Source organism: Amyelois transitella, chromosome 20 (genome assembly GCF_032362555.1).
Source record: "Amyelois transitella isolate CPQ chromosome 20, ilAmyTran1.1, whole genome shotgun sequence".
In the NCBI taxonomy this organism is placed as follows: Eukaryota; Metazoa; Arthropoda; class Insecta; order Lepidoptera; family Pyralidae; genus Amyelois; species Amyelois transitella.
In genome coordinates this window covers 5177961-5195558 of record NC_083523.1, presented here as the reverse complement: position 1 = coordinate 5195558, position 17598 = coordinate 5177961, and the positions used below count along the sequence as shown (strand labels likewise).

The 17598-nt window shown below is 37.2% G+C and overlaps 2 protein-coding genes across 3 annotated transcripts; one reads left to right on the top strand and one right to left on the bottom strand.

Moving 5' to 3' along the window:
- Window positions 1-2826: 2826 nt before the first annotated feature.
- Window positions 2827-4056, bottom strand: LOC106131518 (coiled-coil domain-containing protein 115). The gene is made up of 2 exons (XM_013330633.2): window positions 3898-4056; window positions 2827-3746 (listed from the first exon to the last, which is right to left on the bottom strand). Exons 1-2 carry the CDS (start codon window positions 3914-3916, stop codon window positions 3274-3276), a joined length of 492 nt encoding a protein of 163 aa, XP_013186087.2. The 5' UTR covers window positions 3917-4056; the 3' UTR covers window positions 2827-3273.
- Window positions 4057-4939: 883 nt separating this feature from the next.
- On the top strand, window positions 4940-17126 carry LOC106131614 (SAFB-like transcription modulator). 2 transcript variants are annotated; one of them, XM_060949853.1, is made up of 18 exons: window positions 4940-5191; window positions 5282-5692; window positions 5972-6002; window positions 6812-6941; window positions 7467-7501; window positions 7591-7736; window positions 8002-8119; window positions 8370-8497; window positions 8854-8973; window positions 9182-9259; window positions 10535-10695; window positions 11234-11347; window positions 12333-12450; window positions 13138-13267; window positions 13603-13690; window positions 14349-14464; window positions 16182-16376; window positions 16652-17126. In XM_060949853.1, exons 1-17 carry the CDS (start codon window positions 5072-5074, stop codon window positions 16337-16339), a joined length of 2202 nt encoding a protein of 733 aa, XP_060805836.1. In that variant the 5' UTR covers window positions 4940-5071; the 3' UTR covers window positions 16340-16376; window positions 16652-17126. The 2 variants fall into 2 exon arrangements, with proteins under 2 accessions (XP_060805836.1, XP_013186220.1); XM_013330766.2 differs by having other exon boundaries at window positions 4941-5191; window positions 16182-16338.
- Window positions 17127-17598: the final 472 nt, after the last annotated feature.

The window sequence follows — 17598 nt, the reverse complement described above, 5'->3', positions numbered from 1 at the left end:
ACGCAATCTGTAGGCCTTATTATACTAGGGTAGGATAAAAAGGCCTGTACTTTAAACTATTCAAAAATCAACTTATACTACGTAAATTGGTATTCTTGATTACAATAATCATTAACATAAAGCAATAGGTAGCAAAGTATTCTTAGAAAATTTAATTAATTGTCCTTATTCGCATCCATCAGGACATTATACCGCTCTAACAGCTGCGATCAGATCATCTTCTGACCATAATGCCCGTTCGGGAGGCATCGTGACCGTAAGCACTAAAAACAATGATAAATAAATTGAAAATGTATAAATACGTACATAATACCCACCAACAAACATCATAAAACACGCTTCTACTTATATAGCAGTTTAAAAAAATAATAAGGCCTATAGTAAAATTTTATAGGCCTTAATATCCGCCAATCACGTGTTTACAGAAAAAAAATATAATAAAAATTTCACAACTACAAGTCCTTTAATACGGTAACCTACGAACAAGCATACATTAATTAATAAACGGACATTCAATAAAGGTTTGTAAATATGATATTTTCAAAATAACTTACGTTTTATTGGAGTACATTTTTATAATTCGTGCCTCGTGACCGTCACCGCTGAATGATTTCGACGACACTGGCGAGGGGAGAAGTGCAAGTATTCGTCCGCTATTTCGCAGCGACTTGTAAACGGTCTGAGCTTTTGTGAGTGTAACCTTGATCGTCGATTACTGTATTTTGTGCGTTTTTTGTTCCTTAGGCCTTATTGCCCGACAGGCCTAAATACCCGCGGGTACCTTAGTGACTAAAATAGCCATCATTCAGACCTATAGAATTCTGATAGGTGGACCCCGGACCGCGACAAATCATAGCAGTGGAGGGTACAACCAGGAACACCCCCGATATTCATATAATGATTAAGAGGAACACGCTAAGATAATTAATCATCTCTCAATGTCTGTGACAATACTTATAATTTGTGTTTTGAGATTAAACTCAATGATATCTTATATATAAAATATCTTATATATAAAACTAGCTGTTGCCCGCGACTTCGTCCGCGTAACCCACACTAAAAATGACGAAGTTTCATACAAACTTGCAACCCCTATTACACCCCCTTAGGAATAGAATTTGCAAAAATCCTTTCTTAGTGGATCCCTCCTAATTAAAATCTACCTTCCTGCCAAACTTCATCTTTATTGGCTCAGTAGATTTCGAGATTTCGTGATTCCTAAGTGAGTGTTTTTCGCTTTTATATATATAGAAGATTCTCGTGTCACAATGTTTGTGTCCGTACTCCTCCGATTTTAACCAAATTTTGCATGCATATTCAGTAGGTCTGAGAATCGGCTAACATCTGTTTTTCATACCCCTAAGTGTTAAGGGTTGTCCACCCTTAACATTTTTTTTAACTCGAATTTACGTAAAAATATTTATATGACAAAACAACGTTTGCCGGGACAGCTAGTTTTAATATAATAAATTCATAAGGCGAATTAGAAAAAGTTTCTCCAATTTTTCCATCATGGCCTCCGGGGATCTAAACCAATTTTTTTAACAAATTTAGTAGTTCTTTCTCTCGGAGCATTAATTGATTTTACCGAATATACTCTGCCTAACACAGACCCCTCTAAACCACCTGGAAATCTTTCAACAACTGAACTTCTTCACTGTCGATTAAATACGCCACTTTGTTTATACTGTGTGTGTTATATGTAGGTACTCCCACGTACAAAGTTTTTGCGAAATCATCGTCCTGACATAACTGGTTAAACTTTTTAAAGTTTAACTTAGTACATACATACATAAAATCACGCCTCTTTCCCGGAGGGGTAGGCAGAGACTACCTCTTTTTACTTGCCACGATCTCTGCATACTTCCTTCGCTTCATCCACATTCATAACTCTCTTCATACAAACTCGGCGGTTTCGGGTACTTTTGACCTTTTAACTTAGTAATTAAATTAAATTTGGGTCTTGGGCTTTTCTTTTAATCAACGATTAATGTAATCAACTTTGGACACTCTTGATAAATTCATCAATCCATCAAAATTCTCTTTAATTAAACTAACGTATATACACACACACAAAGAGACAGGCATACTTAAAAGACATTCCTTTTTGCACCATGGGCTAAGCTGAGGACACTCTCGATTAAATCATCAATATTCTCTATCAGTGCGCTTCAACTTGACTTGACTTTAACTGCAAATATTAGTGAATATACTCAAGTCTTCACCACTTTCAACTCCCAAACTTTTGAGCGGCTCAACCGATTTTGATCATACATGTCTAAGAACACTCGCCCGTTAATCTCCTTTAATCCAAAAAAACTAAATTGAAATAGCTTCATCTGTTTGTGAGCTTTGATGGCACAAAGAGATAGACACGTCAAACGAACACCCCTCTTTTTTGTCAGGGATTAAAAGTAGCCAACGGCGAAAATTAAAACAAAAATTTTATCAACTACAAATTATACTCAATACAAAGTTTTGGTAATATCTTCCAATCCGTGTATGTACATATATTTTTTAGCAAAAAGAATAATGTCACCAGTCTCCTTACATATTTTGTCATTGCAGCACTGTATTGTTTATATATTTAAGTTGATACTCTAAGATTTTTAACATGTCCCATCAGTCAGTGCTGACATAAATCTTCAATATCTACATGACTAGCTGTGCCCGCCATTTTTGCGTGAAATAGTTATTTTGGGCATCATTGAAGCCCTCAAGGAGGAATAATTCTCCCTGTTTTTTCACATTTGCCTTTATTTCTTCGCTCCTAATAGTTGCAGGGTGATGAAATAGCTATAATAGATTTTTAATGAAATTAGCGCATTCAAACAAACAAACAAACACTTCAGCTTTATTATATTAGTATAGATTAATAAAAAGTCTAACCATATTCTGTACTACTTTGTAATAAAAGGTGGTGATATACTTTTCATTATATATTTAACAACCCTGTTTTTAATATTGCAGGTACTTTTTTATGTACATTGTTTGAATGTGAAAAATGACAAGCAATAATTCTAATAAAATTGAATTTCTTAAGTACAGAAATGTTGAAGTATTCCCAAATTTTTGTAGACAATAATTTTCCTAACTGAACTCAGGTCAAGTTTTTGCCTGTAACAGTAAAGGTGCCCAGTTAAAATCCAGGCCAGCGCATTAAAACAAACTTATTCTGGTTGACGCAGATCTTGAAAGTTTATGTATATCAGTATTTAATATATTTATTTTAAATATTTGTGTCAATCACATTTAAGGTGCCCATGGAGCAGTTTATGAGGATTCCAATAATGACTTATATTTCTTCAATTCCTCTGCAGTTTTTAAATTTTCATACAATTGTAACTGCACATTGACGCATTCAACAACAAAATTTATAGTATTTTGAAAAATACTTTGTGCTTTATGCAAATTTTGAGGTACAAGGACTCCAAACCAATGCAGTGGGTTTACTGTGTTTTTATCATTTTCTACAACTTTTAACTGTTTGATACCATCTTCTTCCTTAGTTTCACATTTGGTTGAAGCTGCAAACTCTGGACTACTGTCAACAGGCAGCCGTGCAGTGCTAACTGAACTTTGGCCCATTATATATCGAGATTTCGCCAAATTAATACTGCCATTGTTAATACTTGATTCAATATTAATTTCACTTCTCATTTTCTCTTCCATTAAATGTAACTGCTTCAGAGTCAATTTGTCCAACAACTCACAAACCTCCTCCAAAGTGGGCATTTTACAACTTTCTGAAAAATAAGTCACAAGTAAGTAATAGTTATAGAGCAAATGATAACGATATTGAGAACTGTGATGGTCGACACTCCGTACAATAGAAAAACTCAAACTCAAAAATGGAAGGCCTAAATAGTACAACTGGGAGAGGAAAGTAACTTTTACCTTGATTTTCATGTGTCATAGTGTTTGGATTTTAAATATCCTAAGCAATAGGTATTATAAGATTTTAGAATTCTATGTTATAGATAACAAACAAAACCAATCAAAGTAGATAAACTAATCACAAGATCAGTGTCCTGATGGTGTCAATGTCAACTGTCATGTGTAGCGTCAAGTCAAATGTGACAACTATGTGTTGGTGGCGTCAATGTCAAGTGTCTAGTCAATCTCTTTTTTCCTCTAAATTGTTTTACAATTAACTGCCATTGGTACAAGGAACAATAATCGTAAGGAACACCCATATCCACAGTGTTATGGATTCGTTTGCCCGGTAGACCCGGAACTCTCCTTGTTCCAGAGATACCCCTAAATAGTGGCAGGAATAAATAAAATAAAGAGATTGCAAAAATACGGTCTTTACTTTTCCACTGACAAAACGAGAACACACAAAAAACACTATTTAAAAAATTACATTAAAAATAAAGAAATATTCCGAAACTCAACCTTTTTGGTCATCCCCAACACACAGAAAACTTCCCCAACACACCAAGAACAAATCGAATATCGTTTATTACATTAGATTTAGAAGGTCCTAAAGATGATTGTTCAAATAACAATCGACAAACTAATAATTGCATTGAATGCATGCATATTGCACACTTTAACACGCTGGCGCGCGTGTAATCAAATATTGTTACCCATATGAACGAGTTTCTGATAAAGGGTCAGGGCAAAAGTACCCGAAACCGCCGAGCTGGCATGAAGAGAGTTATGAATGTGGATGAAGCGAAGGAAGTATGCAGAGATCGTGGCAAGTGGAAAGAGGTAGTCTCTGCCTACCCCTCCGGGAAAGAGGCGTGATTTTATGTATGTATGAACGAGTTTTACTGAATACAGAAAGATAAGCTGCCGTAAAAATTTGTAGTTACTGTAAACGCAGTCATTGTTGCACGCCGCTTACGCCGTCGTTATCAATTAATTGATGGCATGGCTATCGATTTCGTTGAATAATCAACTGATTCGATTACTGTTTCGAAATCGCCCATCGCCATCGCTATTTTGACGTGACGTGACGCCATTTGCTTTCCATCAAATTCTGTTTTCGTGTGATTTTCGTAGGTGTGGAAATTTAACTCAGTGGATATTATTAGAAAGTTGCTTAAAATAACGTCTGGCAATGTCGGACCAAAAGCGTTTACTTAAAGATTTGAGAGTTATAGATTTGCGCTCAGAATTAGAAAAGCGTAACCTGGATAAGAGCGGGGTACGCGGCGTGCTCATACAACGTCTTACAAAGGTAATCATTGATTTTAATCGATGCAGTATAATTCATTAAAAATAAATGCATAGCTATAATCTAATGAGTATATATATTTGTAAATTTTAGTATCTGGAAGACCAAGGTGAGGACCCAACAACTTTCAAATTTGAACTCGCTATTGAAGCCAAGACTCCATCTAAAAAAACTCGCCGCTCGGAGAGTGTAGTAGAACAGGAGTCTGAAGAGACGCCGGCAATGGAAGATATGATTGTACAAGACGATGCGGGAGAGGAAGAGGACACTGAACAAACAGTCCTTAAGCAAGAGGTTAAAGATGAACAACCCGAAGAAAATATGGAAGTAGATATCAAATCACCACGGAAACGCGAAATAAAAGATGAGCCGGAGGCCAGGGCGGCTAAGAAACCATGCTTGGAAACTGTCAAATGTGAAGATGATCAAAAAGCTGAAAACAACACAGATGCAGAAGATAGTATCAACTTAGATCTTGGTGAAGATGAACTTCTTAATGAAGAGGTATGTTTCTATTTCTTCAAGGTTACAGTGACTTTACCATCAGCTAAGGCAAGCATTACTAATGGATTTATGATGGAAATAGATTAGATGTTTTGTTGTAAATTGTTGCCCTAAATAATACATGTTAATAAAATATAATCTCTTATTTCTTTTATCTAACTGTCTCAAATACAAATACTTTTGGATTGAATACAAGTTAACCTATATTTACTGTATCCCATTTTGGACAAATGCCAAGTAAACTAGATCCCATGATAAACTGTTGTTTACTTATTTCAGACTGACAATGCTACAAAAGACAACCGAATTGGTAAGTTTTTTTTTCATATGGAATTATGTTATATTGCAACACATCCTTTTACACACAAATCAAGAAAATGTATGAATATATTTGCTTCGAAATAGAATTCACAGAATAACTTATGTACCTAAATAAAATTTAAGATAAGTGATGCGTTACATTTTTCTCCACAATTTTAATGAAGCCAGTCACAGTTGTTCAGAATATGAGTTTATCATGAAAGAATCCAAGGAAGCGAATATTTTGCTGAAAATTTGAGGAGTGAACCTTCTACACGAAGCTGCTTTAGAAAAGGCATTGGCTATTACTGCAGTAATATAATCAGGATAAATGAAATCACTAAAAAAGGAGTTATACGGAGGACATCTGAAAAGTGTATATCATTGAACACTGAGTTGAAACACACTGAAAATATTTATTGGTTCTGGTTTAATGTTTGCATTATTGAGAAAAGCCATTATGCACATTGGAGACCATCTTCAAGTGAAAAAGGAATAAATCTTCGAGGTGATTTGTATTCATGAACACAAGGTCATCATTGACCATCTAGTGTTCTATTATGTGATAGTCTTTAATAATGTGACGCAGTGATACGACACTGTGCTGCTCCATTTCCAGGCGGTGATGCTAATTTACAATCAATCAAGTTTTCAGGTCAAGTGTTTTAGTATTTACCAACAAGTATGAAAGTTGCTCAAGATGTTTGGTCATGTGTTGGTGTGCACCAGAGGAAGGGGAGACAGAGTGGGCCGCTCCTCGTGTGAAGTGAGCGACCTGCGCTGACTCGCCACTTGAGCTGATAACTACCACTGACGTAGATGATGGCGAGCTGCAGGGGTCTGGTGAAGCTGCAGGCGACGACTCGGTTCCGGCGGACGGCGACGCGGCTAACGACGCGGTGCCCGACAATAACGAACAACAAGTAAACAGCGACGCCCCTGCCACTAGGTTGGTGTACACCGAACGGCCTACGCGACGCCGCGCAGCTATCTTCAATATTATCGTCATTTCATTTTCGTTATCACTACAAAGTTTTGCACCACCCTGACCTGAAAGAAGACATCAAATCTGAAGATCGGCGACTACATCTGTCCTGTGAAAGTGGTTCTGGACTTCACTACAAGCATCGTTCTCGACACTTCCCTACAATGCGAACGGGCTACGTGTTTCTTCTGGGCTGTTGTCGGCGCTACCTGCACACCATCATGCACTGGGACAGGAGAGAAGATGCCAAATCACAATCTACTGTACAAGGCTGCCTGGCCGAACTGGTGGAGTACAAAACTGGTGCAAAACTTTGTAGATGATGTGTGTAAATTATATATTGAAAAGATCAACTTTCTGAAAGAAAAGGAATGCGTAGGATTCTTAAAAACAAAAATGTCATAAATATTCTTACTCATAAATGTATCTTACTAAATTACTCTTTTTCTTATATATCAATATATGGCTGATTTGTATTCTTATTTTCAGCAATGATGTGGAGAAAAATGATAAAGACCAAAAAGGTAAGATTGAACTTTAACTTGCAAAATGGTAAAGAATTTTAATTTTTCGAATTAGTTTGACAATATTGATTGTTTTCATATGATTTTAGATGAGAAAGACAAAGATAATGAAGGTGATAAGAAGGACAAAAAAGACGATGGCAAAGAGGGTGGCGCGCGCAACCTTTGGGTTAGCGGCCTGTCAGGAGACACTCGTGCTAAGGACCTTAAGCAGTTATGCAGCAAACATGGAAAAGTATAATTATTTTTTTTATAGATTGTTTAGAAAGTGCTTTTCCTTACTATTCGTTTTTCTATAATGATCTTGATTTTGTTGACAATATTTTTAATGCAATTAACCATATTGTTATTTTTAACTTGTAGAGTGAATACATGTTCTATTTTCTTTGTATCTAGTAGCTTATGAAATTTTCATCCAGAAAACTTATTAAAAATGATTCAATGTTATAAATACTGAAGATATGCTAAAAGAAGCAACTGAGTAATTTATTATTATTTAGGTGATTGGAGCCAAAGTGGTAACTAATGCGAGAACTCCAGGATCGAGATGCTATGGCTATGTCACCATGGCAAGCGCACAAGATGCTGAGAATTGCATCAAAAATCTTCATCGGACTGGTGAGTTTTATGAACAATTTTTTGTATGTTCAACAATGGTACCACGGTAAGAATCATCCCCTTAAATGGAATTTATAAATCAATTTTAAACTGATGATTAACATACTTGCAGTTTAATTGTGGTCATAAAAATTTTAAATGACCTATTAAGTTACATTAATTTTAAATATAGAAAATGTCAACATAAGTTATTGAAAAGTTTGGACATTTTCCGCATTTGTTCTAATTATATTTAATTTTTTTCCTTAAGAATTACACGGTCGCATGATTTCCGTGGAAAAAGCCAAATCGGAGTCTGAATCCTCATCTCGCCGTCAGCCATCGCGTTATGAACGGCGCTCCAGTAAAGACCGGATTAACGAGTCAAAGGAAAATGAGGTATGCAAACAAACATACTTCAAGACGTACACTACTTCGGACTACATACACTTTTACCTGTTTATTAATGTTCACTCCCTCTTACTCTTGCTAATACTATCAACATTCGTGAATTGACCCCCTGAAATTTCATCTAGTGTAAGCTTTGGGGTTTAAAGCATTATGCGTGGAATATCCAGAATAAATATAGCCTATGCTGCTCATGTTGGTTTTATCTTGTAACTGTGCTTTGTCCATCAGCTTTTGTAGCAAAACCATAGACGTAAAAACATTACAAATATATGTACTCTATACCTACCTTATATAATTATAGAAAACATAGAACATTATTTATTGTGTTTAATGTTATTGTCTAGGAGGGTAAAGATGGAGCGGACAAAACCGGAGATAAAGTGAAGAAAGAAGGCGAAACTTCCGGAGATGAAAACTTACGATCTACCTCACGCACCCGGGAGAAGTCTCATCGCTCTGACAAAGTAAATATAGACCAATAAAGCTTATATTTCCCGAAAAAATTCATTTCAAGAACAAATTAATATGAAAACATGTCACTTTTTTGGTATGTTTATAAGCTTCTATTCTACTTTTTCCATTGTTCTCTAGCAAATTGCTAAACTTGATTACACAAAGGCTATGTTGTTAAAAAAATATATTTTTTAATTGATGTGAACTTATTTTGTGCAGGATAGACCTAGGCGCAGCACCAGAAGTCGAGAGCGCAGACGATCGCCCAGAGAAGTGCTGTCCTTCTCTAAAATATGGGTAAGTTAGGCAGGCAGCTTTATTTACACCATCTAGTTGCCCGAAAGAGTCTAAAAGTGGATTAAGGATGAATGAGTTACTCGTCAAATGTCTGCTCTATGCCGACGATCAGGTTATACTGGCGTCATCAGCGGAGGAGTTACAGGAGATGGTAAACTGTATGCATGAAGCTTTAAAAGAGAAAGGAATGAAAGTGAACGTAAGTAAAACTAAAACACTGGTTTTTGAAATGGAGAAAGAAATGACAGCATGTAATATTTTGATTGGAGGAGAAAAAGTGGAGCAAGTGAAAGAGTTTGTATATCTAGGATCAAAGTTTACATCAGATGGCAAGTATGATAGTGATATTGAAAGGAGAGTGAACGCGGGGAACATGGTGAATGGAGCTTTGCATGCCTTTATGAGCAGTCAGAAACTATCCAAAAAGGCTCGACTGGCTGTGCACAGGGGCGTGTTGGTCCCGACATTAATGTATGGGAGTGAAAGTTGGGTATGGCAAAAGAAGCATGAAAGCAGAATAAATGCAGTGGAAATGAGAGCGTTAAGGAGTATGATGGGTGTGAAATTGAGTGACAGGATAAGGAACAGCGTGATAAGGGAATGTTGTGATGTGAAAGAAGATGTAGTTACAGGAATAGAAAAGGGTATGTTAAGATGGTTCGGTCATGTGGAGAGGATGAATGAAAGCAGGTTGACTAAGCAGATATACAAGGAGAGTGTGGAGGGAAAGGTCGGAGTGGGAAGACCTAGACGAACGTATCTTGATCAAATTAAGGACGTCCTGGTAAAGGGTCAGGTCAAAAGTACCCGAAACCGCCGAGCTTGCATGAAGAGAGTTATGAATGTGGACGAAGCGAAAGAAGTATGCAGAGATCGTGGCAAGTGGAAAGAGGTAGTCTCTGCCTACCCCTCCGGGAAAGAGGCGTGATTTTATGTATGTATGTATGTAGTTGCCCGAATGAACAGGTTTTAATTAATGATATATGATATGATTGATCAGCTAATGATTTCCCTCGCCTAAGAACAGCCTTGATAAGCAATTGAAATACACGTAACTCAGAAAAAAATAATAGGTAAATGCGGTGGGATTCAAACTCTGTAGAGAGCACGCTTTTTCCTTCGCATTGCTTATCCACTTGGCCATAGATCCTCTGTACTACTTACTACTCTTGTCAAGCTCGTCCTGGCGTTAATGTCAGTTACATTCCATCCGCCAGAGAGAAGGCCGGGATGCGTTGTACTGTCATTGGATGTACATATCAAATTGTGTAACAGAAAGAGCGAGACGTGGCGCGCGCCCGCGAGCGCTCGCGCGCCGCGCGCGAGGAGGAGCGGCGGCGGCGCGCGGCCGAGGACGCGCTGCGCGAGCGCGAGCGCAGGCAGCGCCAGGAGAAGCACCGGCTGGAGCTGGAGAGGGAGAAACTGAGGGCTGAGAGGTGAGATGGTGGAAACGATTATAAACTTTGCATTCAAATATTAGGCGATAGTAATCTCAATTTCATGAGAGAATGTGCTCCAGAATAGAGGAAGAAGACAAAAGCAGGAGCAACACCGGCTAGAGCTAGAAACACGAAGCTGATGGCTGATCGTGGGAAAGGGAAACTTCGGATAATGACGTGATGATATGTTTATATGAAAAAATAAACTAATATTGTAAAGCTGAAGAGTTTGTTTGTTTGTTTGAACGCGCTAATCTCAGGAACTTCTGGTTCGAATTGAAAAATTCTTTTGGTGTTTAATAAACTATTTTTCGAGAAAGGTTTTAGGCTATTTATCATCACGCAACTATTAGGAAAATGTAAAAAAATCGGGGAAAATTATTCCTCCTTGAGGGCTTCAATGATGCCCAAAATAACTATTCCACGCAGACGAAGTCGCGGGCACAGCTAGTATAAGATAACACTGGAAATCACGAGTTCTGTGTACGCACCATTATTTATTACGTATTGACAATTTATATAATTTTTGTTACAGAGAGAAAATAGAGCGGGAAAAGAATGAACTACTCCGCTTGGAACGCGAGCGCCATAGACTGGAAAGGGAAAAGTTGGAACTGGAGAGATTGGAGCTCAAGAGGGCACAACTGAGGTATTATTGACATCAAAATTAATATTGGTATATAAAATTATAAATTGTCTGCAGTCACAAGAAGTGGCACATTATCTATCGATTGTACATTGAAGTTTCGCACAGTAGTAGTTAGCACAGGCACGGACTAAATACGTTCCGGGCATATCTTCTATACTAATATAAAGTTTGTTTGTTTGAACGCGATCTTAGGAACTGCTGGTTCGAATTGAAAAATTCTTTTTGTGTTGGAACAGACCGTTTATCGAGGAAGACTTAAGGCTATTTAACATCACACTGCAAACTATAAGGAGCAAAACAAATAATGGAATATGTGAAAAAAACGGGGAAAATTATTCATCCTTAAGGACTTCAATGATGCCCAAAATAACTATTCCACGCGGGCAAAGTCGCGGGTACAACTAGTCCTTGATATATAACAATAGGTCATAGAATTGTGAATAATATGAGTCTATAAATACTTTCAAGTAGCTCAATATGTTATTAATATTGAGTTTGACTGACTAGCTAGCGTCCCGAGGGAATTTTGGGATAAAAATGATCTAAATTTCATCAACCAGTAGGTTTTGAGTTGTCAGAATGATTCTGACAACTTTTCCTTTGTATAATATTACAAGAATGGAAAGTAAGAAGAATAGTATATTATTTTATTTATTTTGTGTGTAGTAAGGTTTCTGGCACTTTATAATCATAATCATTTATTCAGAAAAGAACCATTTCATACCTGTTTTAACAGACGACTATAGGTTAGAGTTATTAACTTGGGATTCCTTTTGTAGGTGATGGGCTTGCAACTTGTGTGTTAGTTAGTCATGCTAAAATTGAGATTTAAATTTGAATACAGGCGCCATACAATAAATATAACAAATTACAAAACACTTATTGCATTTAGAAGGATATGTACAAAGGCGGATTTATCCCGATCCTAATTTGTTCCAGTCAACCAAAACGGCTATGTATATTTCAATATGTGGTGTCTGCGCAGGTTGGAGGAGGAGCGGCGCAAGCGCGGCTACGAGGGCGCGGCGTTCCGCAAGGCGGCCAGCCCGCCCGAGCCCGCCTACGAGCGCGACGCCCGCCACAAGCGCGCGCCGCCGCCGCTGGTAATGCCCGTACTATCGCTACTGGCTCAATACCAGGCTGTGCTTTAATAGTATTGATTCAAAAAGGAAGGGAAAATCAGTTCACTACTGATAGGCAAAACTATTACCAGTGCTTTCAATATTGAGTTTTAATACTATTAATAGTGGTGTTGGGGGGTGTATTGACGGTAACACTGAGCTTATTGATCGGCAACACTACATATGGGTCGGCAACACTACGCTACGATAAGCATGGAGAACTTTATGATAAGGAATAAACATACATGTATACTCAATATAGTTCTATAGTCTCTATGTAATCTACTCTTTATATAATTGACTAGAATATCCCCGCCGGTAATGAAAGATATCGCAATTTCCGTATCCGCAAATATGTCGGGATTTCTCTTCTGATAGTTGATGTTCTCCTAAAACACATAAGAAACTAATTGCAAAATGTAATATCTCTAGACGCGACAGTTTGGGCTGGGCCTTGTCTGACGGTCAGTTAATCAATTACAGAAGAGTTTAACATATATTATTGATCGATTAAGTACAATCGTGTGATTGGTAGTCTTGTCTTTTCCAGGCGATACTTATTTATATTCAACAGTTATAAGGCCAGCTGGTTTCAGTCTAACTAGACACATGTCGATGAGAGAGAAAAAAATGCAATTACCATTTATATACCTTGGTTTCCTCCTCCAGTCGTCGCGCGGCAGCCAGTTCGAGGCGCCGCCGCCGCCGCGCTTCGACATCGCGAGCGCGGCGTACGAGCGCGGCGACAAGCGCGAGCGCGACCGGGACTACAAGCGAGACTATCCCAGACACGTCTCTTGTATGTATTGCTTATGTACTATAACTCTTATAGACTCTGAAAACGAAATGAGAACCGCCAAACGGTTTTATTTGAAAATAGCATCTCCTTTTTGCACCAAGTAACAGTTAACAATAATGCATTGTGTATATATTACTAGAAACTGTTAAATATGTTTATGTATAAGGATTTTGTTTGAAAAACAGCGATAATTTATCGCACGATGTAAACGGCGTCGTGCGTGCTATGCTACGGAGGCAGGCCTCAAAGTAAAGGAAGTGGAAGAACGAAAAATAAATTATTATAGTAAAGTGTAAAGAAATCGAATTGTTCTATAATATCATTCTTTTTTGCAGCTAGCAACATGAAATACCCTAGTAATGGCAGCACAAATGATGACAGCCGACAGACGATGCCCCCCGCTACCAGGCCTAAAGAACCAGGGTAATTAAATTTTGTTTGTTTTAGAACGAGGCTTAGCTCTGTGATAACAAAAGCTCTACCCTGGTTTGTTGAATACATATTTTAACTATACTAATATCATAAAGAGGTAAGTTTGAAACTTTGAATGTTTGTAAGTGCTAATCTTAGTAAATACTGAACCAATTATAATATTCTTTGATCTTTAAAAAGCTACATTATTTATATATGAGTGTATTACAGGCCATAAAATATGTACCATGTTTGAGCCAAGAAGCTAGTTTTATTATATTTTGCTTACCTTTAATTATCTAGCAAGCTTTACTCCTTTAATTTTAAAATGATTAGAAGAACAGCCATTAAAATCGTCTTTGGCGCTCCAACATCATAGTCATATATCAGTCCTGCTGGTATTTTAATCAATTTTTAAGAGTTTTAGTCAAGCTGAACGCACTATAGTAATAGTGTTCTTACCTCTAAGTCACTGAGTTTTTTCATTAATGTCTCAATCAGAGTTATTTTTCATACATAATTATTAGTCTTTCAAGACTGCTGGCTCTGTCTGACCCGCAATTGATAAAAACTTAAATATATGGATGGATGAATGAATAAATGATAATTATTAGTAGACAATGCTTCCTTTTTTTTACAAATCCGGCTTTAATTATGATGTGTGCACCAGGCGGTCGTACGAGCCCCGCGACACGCGGCCGTACCGGCCGTCGCCGCCCGGCAAGCCCGAGCCGCGCAGCTGGAACCCCAGCGCCAGGTATCCCGACGCCGCCGCACAGTCCAAAGGTAACTGCGATAATAGTAACACACATCTGCCTACCTGCTCAGGGAGGGAAAAACATTGGCAACTGGATGTCCAATCTAGGATGGACTATGTAACCGGGAATATAAACAGGATGGAGAAGAACACAGATCTTAAAATACGTATAAAAAACCCTAGCCATAGAGTAATCGACATAATACTATGTTATAGACTCACAATTGTCTGAAAATAGTTGCTAACCCATCACTTACAAGAATAATTCCGTTAATAAACTCTTCCCTTGTTTGAATTTTGCGATTTGCGATCGACTTGGAATAATTAGGTAAGGTGTCTTAATTAAATTGAAGGTCAATTTATTGGTAAAAGCTTGCATCAGTATTTTGTTTGGTAAACAGTACAAAGTGCGACATGCACTTCATTTAAATTTCGCACTTTGTACAGACAAGATACGCAAGCGTTTAGGCGTGTCGATATTGTTTAGCTATCTCGAATTATCGCGGCTGAGTTGTTCCTGCTTTTGGCCGAATATCACGTGGATAACATGAATGTAAATAAATGACGCGTGTCCAATGTTATCATTACATCCTTATCTTGTTTAGATGGCTGCAATGAGCGGTTTTATCCGAAAACTCGTTTTCAGTGTGATAGCTTTATCCAGATCGATTTTGAGTAAGGATTATAACAAACTGGCTGTAACCGAGGACTACAACTTAAGCTAATGTTCTATATGTCTAATCATTTCTAATTCCGTTCATTCGTTTAGGGTCTGTTACTAAAAGAAGGTGAACATTTTTGCAATGTTACTTCTGGCTTTTAAACATTTCAGAGAATGAAACATGTTGGTATGTTAAAATTTTCGCAACAATTTAGTAATTTAGGTCACTGTTTGACCTTCATAAATTTTAACTTGTCTCACAAAGTAAACTGGTCGCGTTCGCTTTTAGCATTTCATCATAACTATAATCAGTTGTATCTATGAATATAAATAATAACTACACATTTTATCAATACTGTACGTATTGGTAAAATATATACATAGTTCTAATTGTATGTATACCTTAGTCACTCGATAATACTTGTGATAATATTAAACCGAAATAATATGAAGCTGTAGGATACAAGAAATATCTAATCTATGACTCATGTTTATTTAAGAGCTATTATTACACTAACTTGCGCGTTACGTAACTAAAAATTTATTAGCATAAAATGTTTGGAAGTAAAGAATAAAAACAAAAATCTTTTAATAATTTCAAGAATATCATAAAAGTTCCACGCCCTTGCGGCAAAGAATATATAAATCTGCCACTCAGCATCTTAATTCCATGATTAAACCTGCAGCTGAACACGGCCTTTGTCTTTTCATGACTGTTGGGTTTGTCTACCTCGCAAGGGATATAGACGTGACGTGACGTACTAGAGGCCGCCCGCAACATCGTCCGCATGAAAACCCTATCAATCCCGCTGGAACTCCGGGATAAAAACTAGCCTATATGTTATTCTGGGTCTTCAGCTACCTACATACCAAATTTCATCGTTATCGGTTCAGTACTTTTTACGTGTAAGAGTAACAAACATTCATACTCACAAACTTTCGCAATTATAATATTAGTAGGCTTAATGTAGTGAACATCCCCACAATATTAAATGTTGGTTGTCTGTCTGCCCCGTGTATTATAAAATAAAGATGTATTATAAGTATTGTATGTATCATGTGTTACCACTGTGCTGTTTCGTCAGGCGGCAGTGGCGGTGGCAGCGGCGGCGGAGAAGGCTGGTCCGGGGAGCCGCGCTACGGGTACGAGGCGCGCTACCCGCCGCAGTACCAGCCGCCGCCGCCCGGCGCCGCCTACCCCGACCGGTACGCGCAGGCCAGGGAATACCCGCGCAAGTACTAGTCAGTAACACTTATTTTATACTGATTATCCGTGTAAGGTAAAAATTAACTTTCTTTAACATGTGTTGCAAAGCGACTGTGGTCGAATTGTTAAGGTGTATATATTATATATATATATAATCTCGTCTCTATTCTTCTTGTTAGCACAGTAGGTGCTATAAAAACCTCGATTTTTAGACAAAAACAACCTATTAACACTTCTATGTGAAATTTGCTTCAAATGTTAATGTTAACTATACATTTGTATTCTTTTTATGAATGCTTTAGGTCAGTTTTTATTTTACTGTACTTCATCATGTTTTCTTGTTTTCAGATAACCACATGCATGTGAGCCGCCGAAGTGGCTGACCATTAAAAAAATGTAAATTATTGGCTAGGAAAATTGGTATTACCACATATCTTTTTTCTAATGTAAAGTAGTACTTTTAAGTTTATTTGAAATATCTGTCAGATTTTATTGTAATGACAACTAGGTACTGACTGGAAAGCATTCCTCCTGTGAATTGTAGTTTATCTACCTACATCACATTGAATGTTTATTATTTGTATGTGATTTTGCATTATGGATTATCAAGTGTTTGTACAATAATATATCTCGGAATTATTTTTATTTGAGGTCAATAAAATAAGCTTAGCATTTATGTAGCCTTTTTGTCATGTTTTTTGTCTTCTTAAGATTGTGGCATGAATCAGAAATGGAAAAAGGAAGGTTTGACTGTCATTGTGTACATTTTAAGAAATGTTAGGTTTATGTGTTAGAAGAAATAAATAAAGACATTTAAACTGTTTATTGGTTTTATATTTGACATGTCCATACAAATCATCACACGTCATTAAATCAAAAATTGCCACAGCAAATAATTTATTCTTTGTGTGTTAAAGAACTTTATTATTTGAACACACAATTTTTTTCTGTAAAACTGTTTCCACTTAAAACAAATACTTTACTTACACAATGGGGGCGCTGTGAGATTTCATATATAAGTGTACAAGAGATGTTTAAAAACTAAAATTTCCGTCCCCGTAGCATGGCACACGCGGCCCCTTTTTTATTGCGCGAAAAGCTATCACTGTCCCGTTAACGTCAATAACGAAACAGAGCTATCATGATAAAAATGGCGTCGCGCGTATCATACTACGGAGACTGGTGATGTTACCAGCAAAACGAAAAAATATCATAACCCAATCTTAACAGTAAACAGTTGTTACTTCAGTTATAATGTATCAACATATCAGTTACATGTATGCCAAACATGACTT